Source organism: Taudactylus pleione, unplaced genomic scaffold, assembly GCF_031769625.1.
Source record: "Taudactylus pleione unplaced genomic scaffold, aTauple2 ptg000251l, whole genome shotgun sequence".
Classification (NCBI taxonomy): Eukaryota; Metazoa; Chordata; class Amphibia; order Anura; family Myobatrachidae; genus Taudactylus; species Taudactylus pleione.
This window is the reverse complement of record NW_028284653.1, coordinates 898836-924756: the sequence shown is the minus strand read 5'-3', so window position 1 is coordinate 924756 and position 25921 is coordinate 898836. Positions and strand designations below refer to the sequence as shown.

Sequence of the window (25921 nt, the reverse complement as noted above, 5' to 3'; positions counted from 1 at the left end):
GAGTACAAAGAATAAACAGGCCATACATGAAAACATGCACATGCAGATATGAGTACAAAGAATAAACAGGCCATACATGAAAACATGCACATGCAGATATGAGTACAAAGAATAAACAGGCCATACATGAAAACATGCACATGCAGATATGAGTACAAAGAATAAACAGGCCATACATGAAAACATGCACATGCAGATATGAGTACAAAGAATAAACAGGCCATACAAGAAAACATGCACACGCCGTTAGGGCCACAAAGATAAACATGAAAAACAAAGTCAAATAAACTTACTTTCCGCTATCTGCATGCGAAAGCATGCCAGCAAGCGGGGCGTCCGCCGTTGCAGGTCGGACCACCTGCGCTCCAGCTGGCCGATCTGGCGGCGTGAGCCGAAGGAACGCAGGCGGCCACGTACCTCCGCATATGCGGAACGCTTTTCCCGATTGGTGATGGGGGGAGGCTGGCTGGTGATCCGCCTGTCCATCACCTCGGTTAATACCAGGAGCTCGCGCTTGGTGAATGCCGAGGCTCTCATGATGGCAATGGTGTATTTTTAATAAAACTATTTTAATAAAGACCAGAAAAAAATTTGGATTGGCTAATGTATTTGGGCAATTAACAGGACCAATTCTATTGGTTAGTGTATGAGTCATGTGTTCGACAGGGCCACAAATCTATTGAGAGTTATGATAGGCTTGATGCAGTGACATGCGTAAGCTAATTTAAATAAAGAAAAGAATATGCGTGGGTAAAAACACAGAAAACAAATGGATAATTGCCTCAAACATGTATTTTGACAAATAAAAGCGAATGTTTAAGCCGTACGTATTCTGTGGGTAAACACAAACACGGACAAGAGTAAAGTTTATTGCATGTCAAAAAAAACAAAACAAACTTGTGACGAGCAATTAAGCTCATTGATATATTGATTGGCATGATACGATTGAGGGAGGTAGGCCGAATAAACGAGCAGGTAATCGGAATCTGACAGGCCCACTTCCGGTTTGTACTTGTGCGTGCGTTCCCTGCAAGCCACATTGGGGATGTACGCTCGCTATTTGGCACGCTCGTTAGCTAGAGGAGGGGTCGGTAGACTTTGGGGAGGAAGTTTAGCTGCGTTCGAAAATTACGAGCGAGCGCTTAAATGAACATATTTCGGTACGTACGCCGAACGTACGAATGGCCACTTGCGTCCGGGTCTGAATGAGGCCCATTGTGCGGATGCCTTGCTAATTGCTGCCTATTTGGAAACATCATACTGGGTAATACTAACATCTTCGACTTACTGGCTAATAAACCGGGACTTTCAGTAAATATTTCAGTTCAATTTCTACCTTGGAATGAGTGACTCTTACAGGCTTATTTGGGAGGCTATCTGATTAACCACTTTATTGTATCACCTGCATATTGCTGCTTCCTTAAAAGGTTTTATGCATACTAACAAGCATTACTTCATGCAAATGTTCCTCAGTTTTTTGACTGAGAGGTGTTGTATTATTATGTTTTAATACTAAATGTGTATGTTTTACATTAACCAAGCCGTATATATATACATTACTTATAATAGATTAGCTATTGGATACCTACTAGTGCTGTTTTTTTATTTTATATCTTATTGTTTTTGTATATAATTTAAGCATTGTATCTTTTTCATATTAAACTTCTTTTGGATCCATTTTGCCTGTGGATTTGACTAATCCATGCTCCATACCTGTACTACAGGTTATTATTTAGGTAATGATATATGGGACTTAATGGTAATTGCGTAGGGTGATTGGAAACTTCCTACTTGGAGTGTCTTACTGCTTATATCCTTTCCGTGGTGGCAATTAGTGGGAAATAAGTAGTGAGTGGGAGAGATACTGGGGAGTGTAAACATTTCTATAGAAAGAACAAGTGTTGTTTTTTTTGTTAACTTTGTGTCAGACATACATCACAAAGACTCAAGTGAGTGCTTATCTCGAGAAAGTAATAGACAGCGATTAGAGATTGGTTTATCTTAGACCCAGATTTTTGCCGGCTGGTGTCACGGACCTGACTCCGAGTGCAAGAGTTTGTAAACGGCTGCTTCATGTTCGACCGGAAGGGAGAGTAAGAAGACTTGTGCAGTCCCAGAGATGGGCAAGAGTGAATCAAATTACAGATAATGTAAAGCAGGGACCAGTTCAGATGGCTTCTTGACGAACACTACTCTGCACATTACATTGTATGGGCTACAGAAGCAGGCTTTCCTGTACGTCATTGCGATCTGGTGCAAACAGGGTGAAATGTCTCCAGTTTGCTCAGGAGCACAGAACTTTAACAGTAATTGATTGCAACCGGGTCATGTGGTCTGACAAATCACATTTTCAATTACACTACGCAGATTGTAGGGTGAGGATATGGAGACAACAGCATGAATCTTCCTTGCATCCTCACGACTCTTCAGGATGGTGGAGGCAATCCATGTCATACTGAATGCGGCATACTGTACATATACCTCCGTCTTCATGTTTTTATACTGATTCAGACATCCTACATCAGCATTATCTGCAGAATAGCTACTTTGCATAAAATTGTCTGGTGGTCATAATTTGGGCCCTCAGTGTATGTATATATTTGTATTTGTATTTTTAGGGCATTAGTTCTTGGCTTGATGCTATTGTCTCACATGCACACATACAACATTCAGACATTGTCACACACATCAGTCATCCATTCTCTCTCACACAGAAATCAGCCATTGTTTCACACACAGGAGTCCCCCATTCTCTCTCCCTCTACACAAAATACAACATCCACATGCTTACATACTGGTTAGCAGCAGACCTATTGGAATTATCCATTTATAGCTGTTATTTCAGCACTTTAACAATAAGATGCTATATAACTGTGAACTATGGGTCCCTTTTATTGACGGACCTAAACCCATATTTCGTTTAGTATCGCAGTGTCGAAGCTGGATAATTGGCTGAGACAGAATCTGTTTAAAATTAAATCTGCACGACACCAATTTGGAAATGGCAACAAGATGCCATTTTGCGACTGGCTGCCTAGCACCATTTTAGCGAATCTCACCCATTATAAGTACATACGGCGATGCTATTATTTAACATCGTGGGATTCCCACGCAATAGAAAGCTGTTAAAAGTCCTCATTATATAAATACAGACAGTTACTAAAACTTATATGATCAACCCTGCAAAACACGTACCACGGTGTACTCCACAAAACACGTAGTCGCACAACGCTAACTAGCGTCTTTTCTTAATACCCCAATACTTACACACTGCACACTTACATAAAAAGGTTCCCTAACATTAAGGTTAATATTTAAGGTTTTATTTATTATCAGTAATGTTGTGAAATACATGTTATTTGATATCTAAGGTTTAGTGCATGATAAGCAGAACGTGTTTGGTGTCATTCTAAACCACTGTGTCTTTGCAGATTTCCGGTTCCATTGGTGAAGAAATCGCAACATGTGTCTGCAAATTATGGATCATAGAGAGTTAGGCATTAAAATGTATCCTGTAATGCATCCAGTCTAATTGTTATGCAGCGGGAAAATGGACACAAAGAGCTGTTGGAGGCTGGACTGTGACCATACGAATTGACCTATGAACTGTACTGTAACAGAAGAACCAGGAAGAAGAACCAATGGAATCATGCCAAACTGTTCTACTGTATTGCCTATCCCTGTAAGAGTATATATGCAGGCTCTCTGAAACTAGATGGTAGTCATCTTGCTTTGCTGTTGACGGAGGTTTCATCTTTGATGCCGGGATCTGGATCCTGAGCGCGTGCCTATGTAATGACTGTACCTTGTGACTGTATAATTTGTTTGCACTAATTGTATTTAGATCACAGCGTGTAGCTATCTGTTTTTATGGTGAATAATAACTTTTTGTGCTTTGGAACCACAATCAAAGTCTGAAAGCAATTATTTCTTGTGCGACTCATAACGCTAAATAGCGACAATTTTAGAGTGTATAGATAGGTAGGAATCTATAGTTGGGGGCTCGCAGTGTGAAATCATGCTACCGGTCACACGGTAACACTCGCTCAGCGACCTCTCAGCACAAGGGTGGAGGCACCATAAGCAGGAAAGAACGCATTGTGCTTTCGAATACCTGCTACCACTTTGTTGCTGATCCGTTATTGTGTGAGTTCAAGGAGCGCTGATTAGAATCCAGGGACAGGGGAGGAAAAAGTTTGTTCTCCTTTGTTGATAGAACTTCATGTTAAAAGGGGAAGTCGCACAATAGCATAAGGGTTTTAATAAGTTTTGTGTAGCAGTCGCATTATTATGTATGCGATTAGTCGCACAATAGCGTATACGTATTTCCTGTATTGGTGCCACGTGTTTTAAACAAAGCCGTTGAGATGGCATTGTAATATTGATAGATAGCATTGTTGTAAATATCTTAGTCAGTGTTGTCAAAATCTGGGAGAACGTTTATTTTTCTGCGCAGGAAAAGAGTGTGTAACAGTGAACGTTTGTTGGTAGGGGTAACATGTTCCCTAGTTAAGGGTATCGTAGGACCCTTAAGTGCAAGGCGCCTGGTGTCAGCCTAGTGGCTTGGTAGTAGATACCGCAGTCTATACACATAAGCAGGTGTAGTTGTTGTCTTTGTTGTAGGTATCGGCTCTCAGTGTGATTGCAGTATTCAGTGATCAGTTAGGGTTTTTGAGCATTGTAATTGAATCGCACAGTTGTGGCAAATTGTGATTGTGAACTGAGCAGAGGGTGGACAAAATCACTGAAAAGGGTAGGTGTTATTGGAATACCTAAATGCTAGCAGTGAAAGGTAGTCAAAAAGGGATTAGGTGCGTGGAAGCAGCCTGGTTATTCTTCCATAGGTGTGTGGGCACATCCTGTTAATATCGTCCACAGGTAAGTGAAAGTAGCCTTGACGTTCTTTCACCAATCTAAATCTCTATTGAAAAGTTTAGCGTTATTTTCCCAAAGGAAGGAGCCAAGCAAACGGTAGAGATGTTAGATGATGTGCTGCTGTTGGAAGCGCCGCTTGGGTCGGCACGGCATATTATGCATACTAGGTACGGTGCCTATGCAACTAGGTACTGTGATGTATGGTTTAAAATGACGAGGAAAAGTGTGAAACCGTTTCCCTGAATTGGCAGCTTTGATAAGGAGGTGTTGAACAATGTCCGAGATAGCATCAGTATGGTGCACTCTCGAATGAAAAAGATAAAGTATAACGATTGTTTAAAACTATGGCAGCATGAAGTAGATACGTGGCTCAGGGTTGTGCATGCGACGCAAACCAGTGTAGCGTGCACGATACAGGGGAGTGAGCATGCAGTGCTACACTGCGGTATGTGTGTGCCGCGAAATAGCGCGCACGCACAGCAAGGTAGCGTTGCAGAAGGTAATGTCAGTGGTTCACGTGCACCACCACCGCCCTATGCAGATGGGGGTGGAGGTACAGTCAATGTAAAAACTCATAAAAATGTAACAGGTAACTTGTACCCTTTCTTGAGTAATCACAAGGAAAATGTTTCTGATGCTGATGATGAACCTGTTATGTCTGCCATTTCCCATGCTGTACACGTTAGATGCTCCATCACAACAAGCACGAGTAGTGGCCCCATCTTCATCAGTGGTAGTATGGGAAGTGTTAACATCCACTGGACCCATAGAGGAATTTGGTAACCCTATACGTAGCAGTAATAGGCTAAATCCCCAGCCAGGTAACAAGGTCAAAGGTAACAGTGTGGCTGGTATCTATCCCACCCGGACAATAACTGTTCCAAATGGGAATGCGGATGCGAATGGTATAGTGCCCACAAGGGAGGTAGCAAAGCATTGTCCTTGGACAAGAGCTGAGCTAAATTCCATAATGATTGACTTCCCTGACCCTAAGAAGGAATGAGCAAAATGCGAAAGATCTTTGAAAAATGTGGGTAATGCTCACGAGGCAACCAATAAGGATTGGCGAGTGGTGTTAAGGGCGTATCTTCCACACAATACCGACGTGAAAAAGTTTATCACGGATTGCGTATTGGAGGGAGTTGGTCCCTTAACATACGAGGGTAACCAAGGTAACATAATAACTCAATTGGGTGTATATTTTCCAGTAGTAGTTAGCTGGAGTAAAATTTTCACCATAAAACAAAAAGAGAATGAATCTGTAGACGATTACTGTACCCGAGCTCTGCAGGCTATCACCCAGTACACTGGGATAAAAGATATTAAAGATAGCACTCATCATAGGGAAATGGTCATCACGGTGCTTATGGATGGTCTTAAAGACAATCTAAAACCCGAGTCCAGACCTCTCTACCTGGCTGGAAAGGAGTTACTGTAGACACACTTAGGGAGTCCGCTATTGACCATGATGAACACATCCTCAAGAAGAGAGAGACCCAGAGCGAGCAGCTAATGGCTATTAGTATTCAAGCTCTAGAAGGAATGAATGTAACATCACAGCCACCCAACACACATACACCTGCACAGCTAAACACCCTCACAAATCCTGTTCAGCCACAAACACAGCCCTTCCCCACAGCCACAAAACCCATACTATCCACAACAACCATATTACCCTCAAAATCCCTATCCACACCCACAATCTTTCCCTACCGCTCAACCCACACAGCAACCCTTTCACCCACCCCACTCACGAAGGTGCTTTAACTGCAACCAAGTGGGACATGTAAGTAGGAACTGTAAGGTGAAGAGGGTAGGACCCCCTAATCAGGGACTACCTGGATATCCACATAAGGGATATACACAGAGTGCAGGAAATTTCCCACAGTCACCAGCTCCAATTGTGGCCTTAAATGCTGTATTGCAGAGTGAGAGTCAACGCTAGGAGTCAGGTCATACCTGTAGTCTGCAGATAGTCAGATTAACTGGAAGTACTAGGGAAGAACCGATGATGATGGTTGATGTAGCTGGTATTAAACATCTTTTTCTAGACACAGGGGCGACCAGATCAGTGATAAAATCTCCAGCTAATTTACAGGTGACCAGCGAGACAGTACCAGCAATGGGTGTAATGGGTAAAGTGCAATATTATCCTGTAACTAGATCCACAGAGGTCACTATCGGGCCATTGCATACCAGGCATTCTTTTCTTCTGGCAGCAGCGGCTCCTACTAACCTACTGGGAAGGATTTGTTATGTAACATGGGATGTGTCATATATTGTACCCCTGATGGTATATTCTTAGGTATCCCAGAAAGAGTTGCGAATGAGGTGAGGTATATGTTGGACACTCCCCAAAGTTAATGTATCACTCTACTGGTTCAGGTAAAAATCCACCTCAGGTAGTTCAAATGTTATCCCAAATTCCAGATTCACTTTGGACCAAAGATGGACAGGACACTGGATTAATGGCAAATGTAACTCCCGTAATGGTAAATGTAAAAAGAGGTAGGCAAGCTCCAAAAATTCCGGAGGTAGAGATAGGGGTTTATCCCATAATTGAGCGATTATTACAGCAGGGAATTTTAGTCCGTACAGCAAGTGTAGCCAACAGTCCCATCTTTCCTGTGAAAAAGAGTTATGGGAGGGGTTATAGGCTGGTACAAGACCTTAAAGGGGTTAATAAGATAGTAGAGAGCCAATTTCCCATATAGCCAAATCCGGCTGTCATTGTTATGCAGATCCCAACAAATGCAACCCGTTTCACTGTCATTGACCTCTGTACCTCTTCATCCTGTCAGTACCTATTCGCTTTTACATACAGGGGTGTACAATACACATGGACACGATTTCCCCAGGGCTTAATAGACAGCCCCAGTATCTTCTCCCAGGCCTTACATGACTGTTTACAATCTTTTCAACCTGCCAATGGATCTGTTCTAATACAATATGTGGACGATTTATTGTTATGTTCTGATTTGTTTATGTCATATTTAAATGATACTAAACTTTTGTTGCTTCATCTCTTGCAAACAGGACACAAGGTTGCTAAGGACAAACTACAGCCATGCCAGTCCAGGGTTACATATTTGGGACATTGCCTAACCCAGGGATTATGACATCTGACAAATGACAGAATCCAAGCCATACAGACCATGACACTGCCGCAGAACCAACAGCAAATCCGTACCTTCTTCGGAATGTGTGGATACTGCAGAATGTGGATCCCAGGTTTTTCTATTTTGGCCTTACCATTACAGGACTTAGGCCTTCATTCAGAGGTGGTCGCAAGAAGCGATCGCTCTCTGAATGAGGGCAGGCGCTTCTTTTTTTCTTTGTGCGGCCTCCTGGTTGCTAGCTAAGCTGTGGGTTACCATCCACAGCTTAGTGACCGACCAGGGTGATGGTCGCGATGGTCAAGACCATCGCGACCATCGGGGCTTGCGACGAGACCCTAAGGTTGGGTCTCGGCACCCGCAAGCACCAGAGAGCTTCCTGCTCTGATCGAGCAGGAAACTCCCCACTGACATCACTGCTGATGTCAGTGCGGCCGCCCACAAAACAGCAAACGTTCCATTAGGAACGCCTCCGTATTTGTAACCACCCCCCCGCCCCGCCTACAAAATGGGGCGAGCTGTCGATCAACATCGACAGCCGCCCCTTTTGTAGTGAGCTCCGGAGCAAGAGAGTTTCTCTCTCGCTCCGGGGCTTTCCCACGCGCAGTGCAGCCGCTGCGCATGCGCAGGACCAAAACATCAAGTCAGTTGCGAGCGCTCAGTGCTTGCGACTGACTCTGAATGAGGTCCTTAGTCTCTTCCTCAAAGCCCGATCGTGTCATACACACATAGGAAACAGAGCAGGCTTTCCTTAACCTTAAGGATAGTCTGACAAGAGCACCTGCATTGGGAATACCTGATTACGAAAAACCTTTTGATTTGTATTGTATGGAAGCTAATGTTTGTGCAGCAGGTGTCCTCACACAACAACATGGTGATGCCAGTAGGCCCGTAGCATACTACAGTGCACAATTGGACACTGTGGCAAGATCACTCCCAATGTGCTTAAGAAGTGTAGCAGCAACTGCTCTATTGGTCAGTAAGAGTGAGGATGTGGTATTAGGCCATGATATGATTGTCTATACTCCCCATGCTGTATCTGCTTTGCTAAACTCTGCCCAAACCAGACATGTCTCCTCAGCTAGATTCACAAAATGGGAACTAGCCCTAATAGCACCTACAAACATCTCCATCAAAAGGTGCAGTACGTTAAATCCAGCAACGTATTTACAATATGTGCAACATGATGCACAAAGGGTGGAAAGAGGTGAGTCACTGGCGAAAGGTGAGTTCTGCAGGTGTATTGATGCACATGATTGTATGGAATATCTGAATCAAACCTTTACTGCAAGATGTGACATTCGGGATATACCTTTAGAAAATGTAGATGTGACATTTTACACAGATGGGAGTTGTCATAGACAAACTGACACTGAAGAGTTATGTACAGGTTATGCTGTGGTAAATGACGAATATATCATAGAGGCCGAACCTTTAGGTCCACTTCATTCAGCCCAAGTGGAGGAGCTGGAGAGCGTGTGGATTAGCAGAAGGTAAATCTGCTAATATCTACACTGACTCTAGGTACGCCTTCGGGGTCATACACGATTTCGGGGCTCTATGGCGTCTGAGAAATTTTATGACAGCAGCAGGCACACCAATCGCACATTCCAGACATATAAAAGGACTACTGACAGCGATCCAATTGCCTAAGACAGTGGCGGTAATTAAGTGTAAAGCCCATACATGTGAGGATGATCCGATGGCACTGGGCAACAACAGGGCAGACGAAGTTGCCAAATGGGCGGCAGGGTTAAAAGTAAATGTGCCAATTAACCAAACGATGTTCCAAATGATTGACATGCAGAACTTAATTGAGATGCAAAATTTGTATTCCATACAGGAAAAGGCAGTCTGGAGGTCCAAGGGATGTGGGCAAGAGTCCTCTGGACTCTGGAGAGATGGACAAGGTAAGCCAGTGGCTCCCAAGGCGTACTACCCAAGCCTGGCTGAGGCAGCGCACGGTCTGACTCACTTGGGAAAACAAGGTATGTGCAAATTGGTGAGAGCATACTGGTGTGCACCAGGTTTTTCTTCTCAAGCGGAAAAGAGATGCAATGTCCTGTCTGACCTGCTGGAGGAAAAACATTGGGAAAACGATCCCTACCTAACCATCCCACATTCCTCCGACTGACAGACCTTTTCAGGTAATACAAATTGATTTCATCCAATTACCACCCTGCAGGAATCTCAAGTATGTATTAGTGTGCACTGATGTGTTTTCTAATTGGGTTGAGGCATACCCAGCTGCCACTAATGCTGCTGCATTTACTGCTAAAAAGATTGTTCAGGAGTTTGTATGCAGATACGGTATCCCTAGAATTATTTAAAGTGATAGGGGTACTCATTTCACAGGGGATGTCTTCCAAATCATGTGTAAGTTGATGGGTAATAATAGTAGACTTCACACCCACTACCGATCAAAAGCCAGTGCCTAGGTGGAGAGGATGAACGGTACTATTAAAAGCAAATTAAGTAAAATAATGGCGGAAACTGGACTGGATTGGCCAGAAGCACTACCACTTGTCCTTCATAGTATCAGGACAACTGATAGACCCCCTCTCAATCTGTCCCTTTGAAATACTGGGCCTAATTCAGACCCATGGGAACGCCTACTGTCTGGGGCCGGCCCCACTGACATCACTAGTGGTGTCAGTGGGAGTGCTTTTGGCTCTGATAGAGCCAAAAGCACTCTCTACCGCAAGGGTCTCATCGCAAGCCATCATTGGTCTTGACCATCGCGACCATCATTTTGGTCACCCACAGCTATGCGAGCGGCCAGGAGGCCGCTCCAAAAAGGAGGAGGGACGGCCCTGATTCAGAGCGAGCGCTCTGTTAGAGCATCCGGCTCTGAATCAGGGCCACTGTTTGGTAGACAAACTCATTTGATTGTACGCCCACAGGAGGATTTGAAAAGTAACAACGAGGTAACTGTAAGGTATCTTATAACAATGATTAAACAGTTAAAACAGCAACAGCAGAAACTGAAATTGTTGTCACATGATATGCCTGAAACAAACTGTCATGATGTTGAACCTGGAGAATTTATTATGATCAGAAATTTCTTGCGTTCAGGTTGTTTGGCAGATCGGTGGGAAGGTCCATATCAGGTGTTGCTGATGAGTACAACTTCATTGAAGGTGGTGGAGAGAGATACCTGGGTCCATTCCACTCACTGTAATAAGGTCAATCAACCGGTGGAGAGACAAGGGGGAATCGAGGCAGATAACATAGACCTGTCATAACGTAGACCTGTCAATCGCAAGCCTGTTCCGGGAGGGTTAAAAGTTACAGTGAGATACCTTAGCTAAAAGAAATTTGTAGATCCTTGTTTTCAGCAATGGATTGGTCTGCTGTGGTTATCTTTGTGTTATCTCCCAGAGTTCTCATTATCTTGGGTTGTTTCGGGATCTCTGGTTTCTGTGACGGAGGACAGAGGACGGAGAGGGAAGTTGACGGTGATATCAATGGAGTAGAGTCGGGAGAAGGAGTGCTAAGCCAACTGGGGGAGTTTCTGACCAAACCCAGTACAGTAATTGCTAAGAGATCTGCTATTCTGGATACTCGAAGACAGTGTGAAGGTCTATCGTCTGAGGATTATTCTATGTGTGAGTTCTGTGGGTCCGTAGTCGATGAGAGATGCATCCAACAGTGCCAACCTAAGTATAACCAGTATTGGGGTGGGTATCCTTTACAGGATTGTCATACCATGGTGGGCAAAGTTTTAAACCAAACCGACTGTTGGGTGTGCTCTCACATGCCTCAAGGACAGCATAATGTAGGGTTAGTGCCATTTCCATTAAATGTCTCTGAGATTTTAGAACTACAAAAAGGGAAGACACTTAATGGAAAATTTCTTACACCAAACCACCCCATTTTAAACTCCACCAGTACCAAGTAGATAAATCACTTTTATGTTTGAACATCACCAACTCCAATGACCCAGGAAGTTGGGAAGTGACGGGAATAACCAGATGATGACCTTATCATTAAGAGCTGATCATGAGACTAGGTTGGGCGGAAGACACTTCCGGTATAAATATACACTAAGTAACATCAAAGAAATGGTTGGCAGAGTACCAGAAGGGTACTGTGCTAGGGTGATACAGCCAGAAATGTGTATTAGCCGGATGAGAGAACCTGAGATAGGCTCATTTGTTAGGGAAATGTGTTGGATGATAATGATGCATTATATTCCTTATGTTCTCCCTGATGATGTATATTTTATATGCAGAAGGAAAGCGAATAAGTGTCTCTCTCCGAGTTCCGAAGGTTTGTGTTATCTGGGAAGAGTAGTCCCAGAGGTTATGACTCTTACACATGGTGAAATGCTTGGTATTCACAAAAACACACCATCACCAAATCTTCACACACAGTATGAACATAGAGTCAAAAGAAATGTGATACTTGGTGACTTACATAAAGCCACACAGTTAATTAGTGAAACAACTGGCTTTCAAGTTTTAGTTGCATTGGATCCCACCAGGATCGCTCGGGGTACACAAAAACTTAGATCCAAGATCTTGCTAAATTAATAGATAATATCACCGAGATGTATGATGACATGTTTAGGTATACAGGTAGGGAGTTGCAAGCTTACAAGAAAGAACTGGTGCAACATAGACTAGTGTTAAATTATTTAACAGCTGTCACTGGAGGGTATTGTGTAACTTTGGCCACCCAATTTGGTGTAAAATGTTGCACATATATTACAAATAATACTAGTGACCCCAAGGAGGTGACAGACCGGAAGATGGATGAAATTCTGCAGCTGAAACGGGAATTTCGGAAGAACCATAATGCTTCAGTGGCTGAAGTAGAGGAGAAAGTAGAGGAATGGGTTTCATGGCTAAACCCAGTGAAATGGTTCTCTGGTCTAGGAGACTGGGTCCAGGAAATAGTTGCTAGTATAGGTAAACTCCTGATCCTCATACTGGTTGTCATCATAGTAATTGGCTTATGTGTCAGGTGTGTTCCTACTGTGTTGAAATATGGAAAATGTAAAGATAAGGTAAACCAAAAGAATTAAATTCTGATGATGGTTAGAAGTAACAAGGTGAATACTGAGGTAAATGTAGGACTGCATTACAACCCTGAATCTGTAGCATCAGATGATGTATAAATATAGCCATGCAGGAAATGTGTTATTAAAATGTTTATTTAAAACATCTTAAATAATGTAAGTCCCTATCCACTTCAAGACTTCCTTTATAGGATTGGTGCATCCCCACATCTTTCCCATGATCTCCCAAGATCCGCGGTGTGCATATAAGGGTAGTTTTATGTTCCTCCCAGAGACACATTATTGATGGTTTAAGAACCACCTTGTGCCATCCCATAATATAACATTAAATAATATGTCATGTGTAAGCCTAAATTAATTGTAAAATCAGAGTGTGATAGCATATTGTTTGCTATCAAAGGGTGGACTGTCGAAGCTGGATAATTGGCTGAGACAGATTCTGTTTAAAATTAAATCTGCACAACGCCATTTTGGGAATGGCAACAAGATGCCATTTTGCAACTGGCCGCCTAGCACCATTTTAGCGAATCTCACCCATTAGAAGTACATACGGTGATGCTATTATTTAGCGTTGTGCGGTTCCCACACAATAGAAAGATGTTAAAAGTCCTCATTATATAAATACAGATAGTTACTAAAACATATATGATCAACCCTGCAAAACCCGTACCTAGGTGTACTCCACAAAACACGTAGTCGCACGCTAACTAGCGTCTTTTCTTAATACCCCAATACTTACACACTGCACACTTACATAAAAAGGTTCCCTAACATTAAGGTTAATATTTAAGGTTTTATTTATTATCAGTAATGTTAAGTACATGTTATTTGATATCTAAGGTTTAATGCATGATAAGCAGACTGTGTTTGGTGTCATTCTAAACCACTGTCTTTGCAGATTTCCGGATCCATCGGTGAAGAAATCGCAACATGTGTCTGCAAATTATGGATCATAGAGAGTTAGGCATTAAAATATATCCTGTAATGCATCTAGTCTAATTGTTATGCAGCGGGAAAATGGACACAAAGAGCTGTTGGAGGCTGCTATGTGACCATACAAATTGACCTATGAACTGTACTGTAACAGAAGAACCAGGAAGAAGAACCAATGGAATCATGCCAAACTGTTCTATTGTATTGCCTATCCCTGTAAGAGTATATATGCATACTCTCTGAAACTAGATGGGAGTCATCTTGCTTTGCTGTTGACGGAGGTTTCATCTTTGATGCCGGGATCTGGATCCAGAGCGCATGCATATGTAACGACTGTATCTTGTGACTGTATAATTTGTTTGCGCTAATTGTATTTAGATCACAGCGTGTAACTATCTGTTTTTATGGTGAATAACTTTTTGTGCTTTGGAACCACAATCAAAGTCTGAAAGCAATTATTTCTTGTGCGACTCATAACGCTAAACAGCGACAATTTTAGAGTGTATAGATAGGTAGGAATCGATAGCAGTGATACAAATGAATATGCCATTGGCAAGGTCCAGCAACATCCTCCTCGTCCACGGGTTCCTCCGCTAAGCTGCTGCCAGCAATGTGCTTCTCTAGTCATGCGTATGCGCGATACTCAGTCTGTGCATGTGCATCACTGTTTAACCTGGCGGGTACCTGGCAGTGCCTGTAAAGCTTCACTGAAGCCAGCAATGGGACCGCATCGTGTGACAAACAGGTGTTATCTTAGATTACCGCTGTTTGTTAAATATTGAAAGGATGACATAACCCCTTTAGCAAGTGCTAAAGGGCTTATATATCGTTGTTAAATGGTGTCCTATCTTAGCCAACTTAACACATTCCTGATCTGGAACACTATAATTATTTGTCTCAAAGGTTAATAAAGGCTTTCTTGTTACTTGATGCCAGAAGCCTAATAAATGAGTGGCATGGGTACCATTAGTCACCAGACAACAGTACAGGTGAGACAATAGCTTAGAGGGCAGCAAGGGATCCTCACCTCATACTCCTAGCTGACAGTACCCTCTGTACTGTCCGTACCCACTGATGCCTGTAGTGTTAGGGGGTTAAAAAAAAGTATTCTATATAATAATAATAATAATAATAATAATAATAATAATAATAAAAAGTCTGGAAAATAACAGTGAGTTAGGGAGTAAATATAAAATGCAGCATCTCAGTGCACAGGACCTCTATAGGCGGTAAGGTTGCTATTACGTGTCTGCTATAGCTCAGCTCCCAGTGCTCTGTCCTCTGTTCGTTCAATGAACGCCAACGGGCAGCAATACTCTCCCAGCCGCCGCCGCAGCTGAGCTCAGCTGCGGGGGGCAGTCAGTGAGCTGCAGTTAATGGTAAAGGCAGCACGGTCCGGGACTGGTGATGCATTATAAATAGCAGCCGGTGCAGGCTGCGGGGGCGGGGCGCGTGTCTGGCGCTGCTGCTGGTTTGCGTGGCCTAGTGACGTCACCCCTGGCACAGGCAGCAGCGGCAACAGAGGGCTCGGTACCCAGCTCCGGCAGTAGGCGGCGAGGCCAGCAGCAGACAGAGGGAGGCGACGGAGCCGGGGTTAAGAGGAGAGAAAGCGGCTCATCTGTGTGCGAGACGGGGGCCGAGGGGCTGGATTATCGTATCTCAGTCATCCGCCAGGACCTCCATGCTAGCACTCCGCCTGTGGGTCGCATAGAGAGCAGCGGCAGCGGACTGTGCACCGTGCCGGGAGCTCAGGAGCTTGCTGCTTGGATGAAAGTTTGCTCGGATTTCGGTGCAGGGTACGTAAGGCCTTCACCTTCCCCTCCTCTCTGGCAGGACAAGCCTTCTACCCTGTGCATGGGTCCCGCTATCACTGTACCACAGCTAGCCCTGGTCATGCCACCTGTCTACTACCTATAACAGTGGACGCCGGACTGTGTTATTAAATAATTCACACTTGTAGCAACGGTGCTCCTGCCCGAGCATTGCTAATGTGTGTCCCAGTGTTGTAGTAGATCAGGGGACTGGCTCAGGGTATGCTTGTAGACGCAGAACCTTTGTTCACCTGTGCAGGTACTGCTGCTGCCTGTCTCTGACAGATCAGTGATAATAGAATCCATTGTGAGAGCTGCTCCCACTGTCATCAGCCACCACACATACCAGCACTGGGATGCTGAGCATTCATCTCACTGTTTGGCATATGCAATGGAAACATTTATTGAACTTGTTGAAGTAGCAAAACAAGTGACAAATATTTATTCGTGTATAGCAGTGTCTGTCTCTGATACAGCCAACATCCTCATTTTGAATTAAATGTGCTTGTAGCAAACACTTGTCTATATATCTAGTAATTGGTACTGTTAGTGGATTAGATAATCATGTACTGCAAAGAATATGTGCAGGGTGGTCCCTTCATCAGTGACTTGTTTTTGCGAATGATGCAGAACACAGTTGACATATACATACATTCCCCATATATATATATATATATATATATATATATATATATATATATATATATATATAAAATTTTAGCTACCACAGGGTATGGGCCATAGTTAACATTTTAGTTCTGCTGTTCAAGTTTGTGTCTTAATTGTTCAGAAAACCCATTATGAACATTTTATATATTTTGTATTGCATTATCCCTTATTTTTCTATGACTGTTACATTTTGTGTTGAAGCATGTGCTGATGACAAACCTAACTACATCATCACTGAAACATAAGCTTATAGTGCATACAAATGTATATTTCTTGTAGTTTATGTCCTGTTGCTTTAAGACTTGATGGTACAGGTCTATGATGGAAACCAAAGGTTTCACAACTGGCAGGAAATAGGTGGGGTAAATTAATGAATTGTTTGGTACATGCTTATTTTCCGTTATGCTGCAAATAATGTCAGTAGTTTCCAGAGTGGGCAAGAAAGCATTTAGTAATATTCGTTATATTATCTGAGTGTTAGGTCAGATATATACTAGAAATCAAGAGATTACATTTCACATTTGACTAGCAGCAAACTGGTGACTGACCCTAAGGTTGTTGGGGAGGTGCTGATGTTACTTGTAGGCTGCTAAAATTTGTTAAATTTTTTTTTGTTTGGAATGCTAGTTTCAGCAGCTTTGAGAATGCAGTATTAATGTGGGGAAATCATTTTCCTATGTGAGAGTTCTCAAGTTTTATGTGACCTTTAATTATTTGGTAGATTAAAAAGTTTTGTTGACATTTGTCTATAAAGAGATTACAGCAATTGTCTTAAAATGTCTTTCTGCATGGAGGATGATATAGAGTTCACTGTCAAGCATACAGCTGTTTGGAGTGAGTTGCGTGCCTGAAACTGGGTACGCCCGCTGCATTCACACTCATGAGACATAGAATTGCATGGTGGGAACACTGCCGCGTGCTGCGGCGCATGCGCGCGCGCCACGTCATAAGTTGCGATGTGTGCACATGTTTGTTGTCAAAGTGGAAAAGATGGAGAGGACATATATATATATATATATATATATAATAATAGTGATTGGAGTAAAAATTGGACATATATATATAATAATAGTGATTGGAGTAAAAATTTGCAACAAAGTTTGTAGTTTACAATTTTTGTAACAGCCAGGTTGATATTATGGTATTGTGAAGTGCAGACATTAGATGCTTAAATACATTTATGACCTGTTGTGGTTTTTTTTTTTTTCATTTTTTTTATTTTATTATCTTGCTTAACCAATGTACTTTTGTTCCTGGTGGGAAAAATATCTCCAAGTAGTAGGTTTCTATACCTTTTTTGTATGGTATGTGGTGTGTAAACTAGCACTTACACCTGCTTCTGGGTACATTGCTTACAATGGAGCATATAGTATCCAAAATATGCTGCCCCCTAGACAGGAGGCTATGATGGGTAAGGTGCCATTGTAACCAGTTTGTTTAATATTCTTGCCCATCTACATGCATTTATCAGCGCTAGAAACAAAAGTGAAAGCATGGTTTTTCAGTGTAGGGGTAACTGGATTCTGGGGTAATAAGTTATTGTAAACTTGTTTAATGTATAAGTAATGCTGGGTACATACTGACGGATACATTGGCCGATCAATTGATCAGCCAATATATCTGCTGTCCGTCGGCCAGTGGGTGCCCGCGATATGTCGGTGAATGTCGTCGTTCACCGACATATCGCATTGGCTGTGCTGCACAGCCGATGTACAGATATGACTGCAGACATCTGTCTATCGGCAAGTGTGTACGGGCAGTTTGCAGACCGCCCATACACTCACAGCGGCAGCCGTGAGAAGGGGGGCGGGACATGCCCACCACCCAGGCCGTTCAATGTGTGTGAACGACCATCATCTGCAAATATATCTGTCAGGTGTGTACCCACCTTAAGGGCTAGTCTTCTTGTTAGCGTGTAATTAATGACCTAAACTAATGGGGCATACACACTAGACGATAAAAGTGAATGATAAAGATATCATTTAACGATATATCGTTCATACCATTGAGTCTGTTAGCACCAAACGACCAACGATTCGAGCTCCCGTGGGTCGCTAGCTTTATTTGTTGTAATGCAAACAAGCATGCCAATCTGACGATATCGTCAGAAAGTACCTGTTCAGGGATGTGGCAGGATGACATCACTGAATATCGTTAATGAAAATGTTTAGTGTGTACACCCAATATCTTTCACCAATATCTTTCAGCACATTGTCTAGTGTGTATGCTTAAGGTCGGTGCTATTGAACAGTGCTTTCTAGACTTTACCTTCTGTCAGTGGTTTCCATCCCCTCAGGCACTACTTTTTTACCTGAGGGGTAAGGCTAGTAGTATGGTGTTTGATGCCACTGCTCCCACCCTATCACAGACTCTGAAAATCAGTGGCTTGAGGTAATTCGCTCCTCTGGCCACCTCCTGTGCAAAGTACGAAATTACAGAGAAGAGCCTAGCAATGCTTTCACACCTCCTCTTCCCTTCGAGAATGTTTTGTGGCCAGTTCTCAGTGATAATGAAAACTGTATAAATGACTGTCACTCATTCAGTGACACAGACATACATACTGTTTAGTAAATAGCCTCCTAATCTACATGGAGCAATTGATAGGCCTTCGTCTGCTTAGTGGTAGCTTTAAAATATTTGTTACACAAACTCATCAAGGTAATCTGCTATTAGTGATCCACTTCCCACAACTATTAATTTTGTAATTAAATCTAATTGCACGTTTGGAAATCATGTTAAGCTGTGTAAGGCATCAGCAGTCTTGGGATTGGTCTGATTTAAACATGTGAAATGTAGCCCGTTGTCTGAAGGACATAAGTAAGACTGTGCAAAGAAGGGCAACTAAATTGGAGCATGGTTTACTTCACACAATTACCAGATCATACTCATGGTCCTCAATATGTGTAGCGTGGAGCAGATATGGGGGGTTATCAAATGTTTTAAAAGTAAAAAAAAAAAAAAAAAAAAAAAAAGACTTAATAGGAACAAGATAACAACTGAAGGGTAGTGGGTCTAGGTTGAATAGCTTTCCAACAGCGCTACTGGATACTAGTCTGGCAGTATAATTTAAACATACTTAGGATAGATATAATGCTATCAAATATGGCCTGGGTTTTTTTTTTTTATTAGGCTAAATATTGGCAGTTTAGATTAGCCGGGATGTAGTCGGGAAGCCGATCTTCTAAATGCCGACCGCCGAATTCCCGACTTTCTAATCCCGGCAAAGTTTTAATGACAGGCGTCGAAATCATGACGCCTGTCATTAGTCCTACGCCGGGAGCCCGATGCCTGGCATACCGAATGAAGGTAAGCCAGGCGCAGATAGCCGTGGGGGTGGGGGGAGGGTTAGGTTTTAGGGTCCAGGGGGGACTTTGGGTGAGGCACCCCCTGGGAGGGTTAGGTTTAGGCTAGGGGAAGGGGGGGGTTAGGGTTAGACACTAGGGGGGGAGGTTAGGGTTAGGCACCCCTAAAGGAGGGTAAGGGTAGGGAATTAGGTTAGCTGTACTTAACTTAATTAGCGATCAGGATCTTCACCCATACCCGGCTTTCGCTGTCGCAATTTGAACCATGTGGCCGGCGGTAATACCTACTACACCCGTTTAGCCATGTGGTTCTCAAGTACTGTTAGTCTCTTGTGTTTTTGTTTTGTAAGTAATATGATTTTAAGAAATTAAGTGAAGTATCCTTTATGATGGGACTTAACTGGTTGGACCTATAGCAGTGTCATTGTCAGTCTTGGAATCATTACACTAGTGTTTACTGTATTTGTTAAATAATTGAGAATGTTTACTATTAAGTTATAGTTTTTTATATTTTTTTTTTATTACTATTGTGTATTCCGTTGAATTTAGTAAATGTGGAATGTTTTCACAGCAAACAGGAACTATGCTATTCTTTCCCTTTATCTACTTCAGCATTAAAACCCAAATCCCAGTTAGTGGTTGTTCTTGTCATGTTGAATCTGAAAAACTGGATGTAGTTCCGACATCGGAATCCCGGCAAGGGATTTAAGATAGGCATCAAAATACCGACTCCTATCTTAATCCCGATGCCAGGACGCCAGTCCGAAAGAGGTAAGTCTGGGGCGCCCTTAGCGTTAGCCGCAGGGGTGGAGGGTTAGGGTTAGGCACCCCCGGGGGGAGGTTAGGGTCAGGCACCCCCTGGGAGGGTTAGGTTTAAGGAGTGGTAAGAGGGGTTTAGGCACCCCCGGGGGAGGTGAGGTTTAGGCACTAGGGGGGAGGTTAGGCACCACTAAGGGAGTATTTACTTGCCCTGTCGGGATCTTCTCCCTTTGGGCTGCTGGCGTCGGGATATGAATGGACTATTCAGCTGCCGGGACTTCATACCCATTCCCTGGAAAACATTGTTGTCTCCATTCAATACACTAACAAGGATTGACTCATTTATGAATTGCCAAAAATGCAGTAGTATGTGACGTTTGATTGATTTAATAATGGTGAAAATCATTTGATCATTACTTCATGTTTTAGTCAGTTCATCTGCTGAATCTGTAGGAAATATAGAACGGATGCAAATATAGATTTATTTATCAATTTTATTATGGTAGATTAGAAGGGTTCCTTTGAGAATTTGCTTACCCCATTGTGATTTTATTTAGGATTGACCTATCTAAATTAACAAATGTTACAACATGATTCTGAATGTGTGCTTACAGTAGCCATTACTTATTGACAATTGAGTATCAAAATGAGACCTCATTTGGGTAAAAACATCCTAATTTCATGTACATGAGTCAATAACTTCTGTGTAATTTACAGTCTTCCATAGTGTGCTCATGGAGCATGGACCTTTTATGATGCTGTTGCATTTCCATAGCAGTCTGTGTTTAGCGAGGGACAGAGTTTTTGCCTCTTGGACCATGTCTTGATTATGGCCTTATCAGGATATTTAAGGAAAATGATATCTAAATGTTGATATGATCAGTCCCAAATATGGGTTTTTAGATAAAATTGTTCCCGGGATCACTATGTAACTAACCACGGGTTAAGGTATGTAGATAGTTGCTTCAGAAGCCTGTTTCTGTCCTGTATCCTGGATTGTTTATGTAGAGATTCCTGTGGTCACTGATGACCAGAGTCCGTTATAGTTTATTGCACAGCTGTAGTTGTAGTGTTCATTCTAGCACCCTGCACCTGTCAAACCTGTGCACTGCCTGTTTCTTACCTGGGGTTTTGCTCTCTGCTCTTGTTTCTAGCGCTCTTAGCTGATGCAAAAAATTGCTGATAGACCAATGTGCTAGAAGCACCAGAGCAGCCCAGGCAGGAATGAGGAACTGCACAGATTGTGACAGGTGCAGGGAGCTAGAATGAACCCTATAGTTGCTTAGATGACGAGTTGTGAACAATCAAAGTGCCTTTTTTAAATAGGGAAAAATATCTCAAAGCAATAAACCTGTTTAGGAAAGACTACTCTACCAATTTGCAGCCAGTGGAACCAGCCACGTAAATGTCATCCATCAATACCTAAACTGTAAGGAAGCTATTGAGATAATGTATCTTCCCATGGAACCCATAAATAAGTAATGACTGTGCTGAAAATTATAACCAGTTTAGAGAACTTATTAAATCTTTTCCATATTCTAACAATTTGTTCTATTATTGACTAGAAATGTTTTTGAACAAAAAAGCAATAATGAAGTTGCAATACTGATTAGCAAATGAGCACACTGCTTCCATGATCTAACAGAAGAAAGGAATAGGTTGATAAAGGAAGACTATTTAAAAGGTAATGGGATTTCTTCTGATAAATTTGTCTATATCTTCTAGTCTTTCCCAGGCAACACAACGGGACTTTGTGTTTTGGCTGTTTCTGTTATTCCTCTTGTTTAATTTGAAGAAAATTGTTTTGCATATTTTTTGTATGTCAGTTGTTTTTTTTATTGAATAAGCATTGTGACTGTCATATAGTCCATTAAACAATTATTATTTTATTTAATAATGCTACATGTACATACTCTGATTTAAGATTGGTTTTAAACTAGAATCACAGCCTATCAGGAAATAACTAGGCAATTTTTAAGAGTTTCTGCTCATGTGGTAATAGGTCTAATGAGTTTGATATAGAATTATGAGAAATTTGAATCCTTTTAAGACATTAGGTAGTTTTTGTTTTGATTCATTCTTTCATACCAATATATCAGTAATTTTGGTCATGACCGACCATTGGAGGCATTAAAGGGACCTATCAAATTGAAGGAGCACAGCCAAGTGGCATTCTCTTATGTAACATATCTTATTTATTCGACCCAATTGTTTTTTTTTTTTTAGGTGGATTCACCCCTTTAAATTAAACTTGCAATTAATTAAAGTAATTTCGAACTATTTTTTTTTTTTTTTCTCATGCTAAATGCACCTATCCCTGTAACATTTTTGGGAAGTCTGTCCTCTTGTGACCAGGTAAAGCATTGCAGCTTAACAAATGATATCTAGCGCTTATACAAAATATTTATTTTCTTATAAGATTGTTGATTTTAAACTAAACTCCTTTTTTTTTTTTAAATAGCAATACAAATAAAACCTACTATAATCACTTGGCAGAAATGCTTTTGAGGCCATCCATACTGGTCCCCCTTTGCCTCAAGCATTGCTATTTCAGCTTCTACCATCCTTTTAGGCCTCTAAGGACCTCCAATTGCTCTGTATCTGGTTACTGCTTAACCACTTGTATTGCCTTTCCACTGCCAACTTTCATAGCAGAGCTCAGGAGACTATGGAGACAGAATAAAAAAAAAAAAAAACTCAGCAAGGCCAGAGCACAATGTAGAGGTCATGATTATATTAGTGTCCTCCTTACATAAATGTAAGGCTAGAAACAAAATCTAAAATAAACAAGCTGCTAGTTTAATCACACGCTGTCCAGGGTACCAGCTGACACCTGTATGACAATATGAATGCCCTATATGTATACAAACAAAAAACAGCTGTCAGCGCTTGTTCTATCTATTGGTAATCTGAATGTATTTAGTAAAATGAAAGTTTGAGGTATTCATAATTTGAGTAAAATATTTAAGCCTGCAACCAACATCACAGATCCTCATTGTTTGCATGTCCTCCACTAACATCTGTGCTTCAAACAACACATTCATAACAAATACAGTTAAAAGCAAATGCTCTCACCTCACATATAGAGAGAATAATAAGTGTCAAAGGGATGATTTATAAACCACAACCAAAATAGCTTTAAAACGATTGGACAACTGTTAAGACAGCATTGAGCAGTATTTGGAAACAAAATAGAATGCTTTTGGTAAAGAAATCAATGCTACCATTTAGGTAAATACGACCTTTAGTTTTGGGGAATTTCTATGTAGAGATAAAAGCTAGCTAAGCAAGGGGATGGGTAGGGGCACTCATTTGCCCACTTTCTCCCATACTAGAGCCAATATACTCTGGGGCATCCTCAATTGAATAAGGAAAAATGTCTTTAGCATTTCAAGTGCCCCTTAGTAAGTATTGTGTGGTGATCACACTCTTCACTACAAAGTATTATAAAGTACAGAGATGGTGGCGTTGTAATACCCAGACCTCTCTAATTCTGTTTAAATAACCACAGGCTGCTGATGCATTAGGCCAGAGTTTCCCAAACTCAGCCATTACAGTCCAGGTTTTAAGGATGTCCATGCTTAAGTCTACATTGCCCACGTGATGGGTTATATGGATTGTAAACTCTTCTGCAGCAGGAACTGCTGTGAATGACAAACAATCTCTGTAATGTGTACTGAATGTGTTCACTATATAAATAACTTAAATATATATATATATATATATATATATATATATATATATATATTATAATATATAATTTTTTTTTTTTCCCAGTTCATTAATACGATCAGAAAAATATGCATTGTAACTTATGTGCAGATCTTATTCTGAAAACCTATGTATAGAATACTACTTTTTGCTGTTTTGGAAAGGTAGCGTAACGTCAAAGCAAGAACCATAGAGTATCTGTTTCGTTTTTTTTCCGTTATAGGAAAACTAATGTAACTATGGGGTTGTCTCAATTAGGAGCGAGTTGGGACCTCTCAAATCAAATTCGCATCACAAATTGCATTTGTAATGCAATTCCAAACTCTCATTGCATTTTGCAATGAAATTCATGTTTTTTGTTTGTTTGTTTTTTTTTCTGTGGGGAGCCCCCGAGCAGGTGAAAACATAGGGCAAATCTTCATTTTAAGGTAAAAATATCAGGACACAGTGCATAGCCTCTGGTGCACCTCAATAAATCATGCATTTGGAGGAGTTTAAATTGCATAATTTGGCCAATAAAGTCATGTCCGTTTTCATGTGAATATTTCTAAACCGCTCAATAATGGGTAAATAATATGGGATGGCTATATTGAGGTATTGTATTGGTGGGAATGGATTTGTTTTTTAGATTGAAAATGGGAGCTTTTTTCAAACTTATTAAAACTTGTATAAAAACACAATCACTTTACGTACATTTCTGTGTACCTCACAATATTGTAGACTTAATTTGCTGAAAAAAAAAATGCTGAAAACTCCAAATTTACACATCTTAAAAACCTCCAGCACTTTCCTTATGCATTCTATATGGTCCTGCTATCTCAGTTTAATTTTTTTCAGTCCAGAATGGTTTTCCTACTTTATCCTACCCTTCTTCAAGGTCACTTTTTGTAGAACAGACACCCAACTTTGACACAACTTCCGCGTATTTCTCAGATACGCACATTCAAGCAATGTGTGAAAGTTTTTTTTTTTTTTTTTTTTTTAATGCAAATTCACTTTTTCAAACTCATTCCTAATTGAATTGACTCCTATGTCTCTCCGTAAATGTGCTTTTAGTTCACTTTTTTCCCAATTTCAATAAGCACTTTAGCTATTTTGGGTAAATTTCATTTGGTGTGTTAGGAGCAAAAGAACTAATGGTATTTTCAAACCTTGTGGCCACTAGTTTCACACCATGAGAATCTGTAATAAAACTGGTCTTAAGCTGGGTACACACCATACAATGTCGTTTGTACAGCCGTCGAACGACATATTGCGAATTGATTCTGTCAGTGTATACAGAAGATACATCTGTGAACAATGCCATTCAGACATATCAAGTTGGCCCTGCAGCACAGCCAATGCGAATATCTCTTGCCGATATATCAGATCATCTGCCTGTGTGCACGGGCAACCCGACAACTAACCCGTACACTGGCTGCAGGAAACACCGACACTGACATCACAACTGGGCAGGCAGTTTAAATGCCCACCCAGTTGTGATGTTTGTCCAGACATATCAAACGGCCAATTGGTAAGTGTGTATAGCTTGCCAAATTGCCAAGTCGGCCACTGATTTGGCCAAGTGCGTACCCAGAATTAGTGGGGAATTCAATATCTTATTACTGCGGGTAATAACAGGAGGTGACTTCAGGCTTTAATGCATGGGGCTATTCAATTAGCCTCCCAACTTCCCCTTTTAACCTTGTTAATGCCCGTTAACACAGTACTTTAACCCAGGTT

At 41.6% G+C, this 25921-nt stretch overlaps 1 protein-coding gene across 1 annotated transcript in view; it reads left to right on the top strand.

Moving 5' to 3' along the window:
* The first annotated feature begins 15404 nt into the window (after positions 1–15404).
* Positions 15405–25921, top strand: part of GRAMD4 (GRAM domain containing 4) — a 174601-nt gene continuing 164084 nt past the window's right edge. The window contains exon 1 of the mRNA XM_088480161.1: positions 15405–15743. Coding sequence (XP_088336287.1) covers positions 15715–15743 — 29 coding nt within the window. The 5' untranslated portion in view covers positions 15405–15714. The remainder of the gene's footprint in view (positions 15744–25921) is intronic.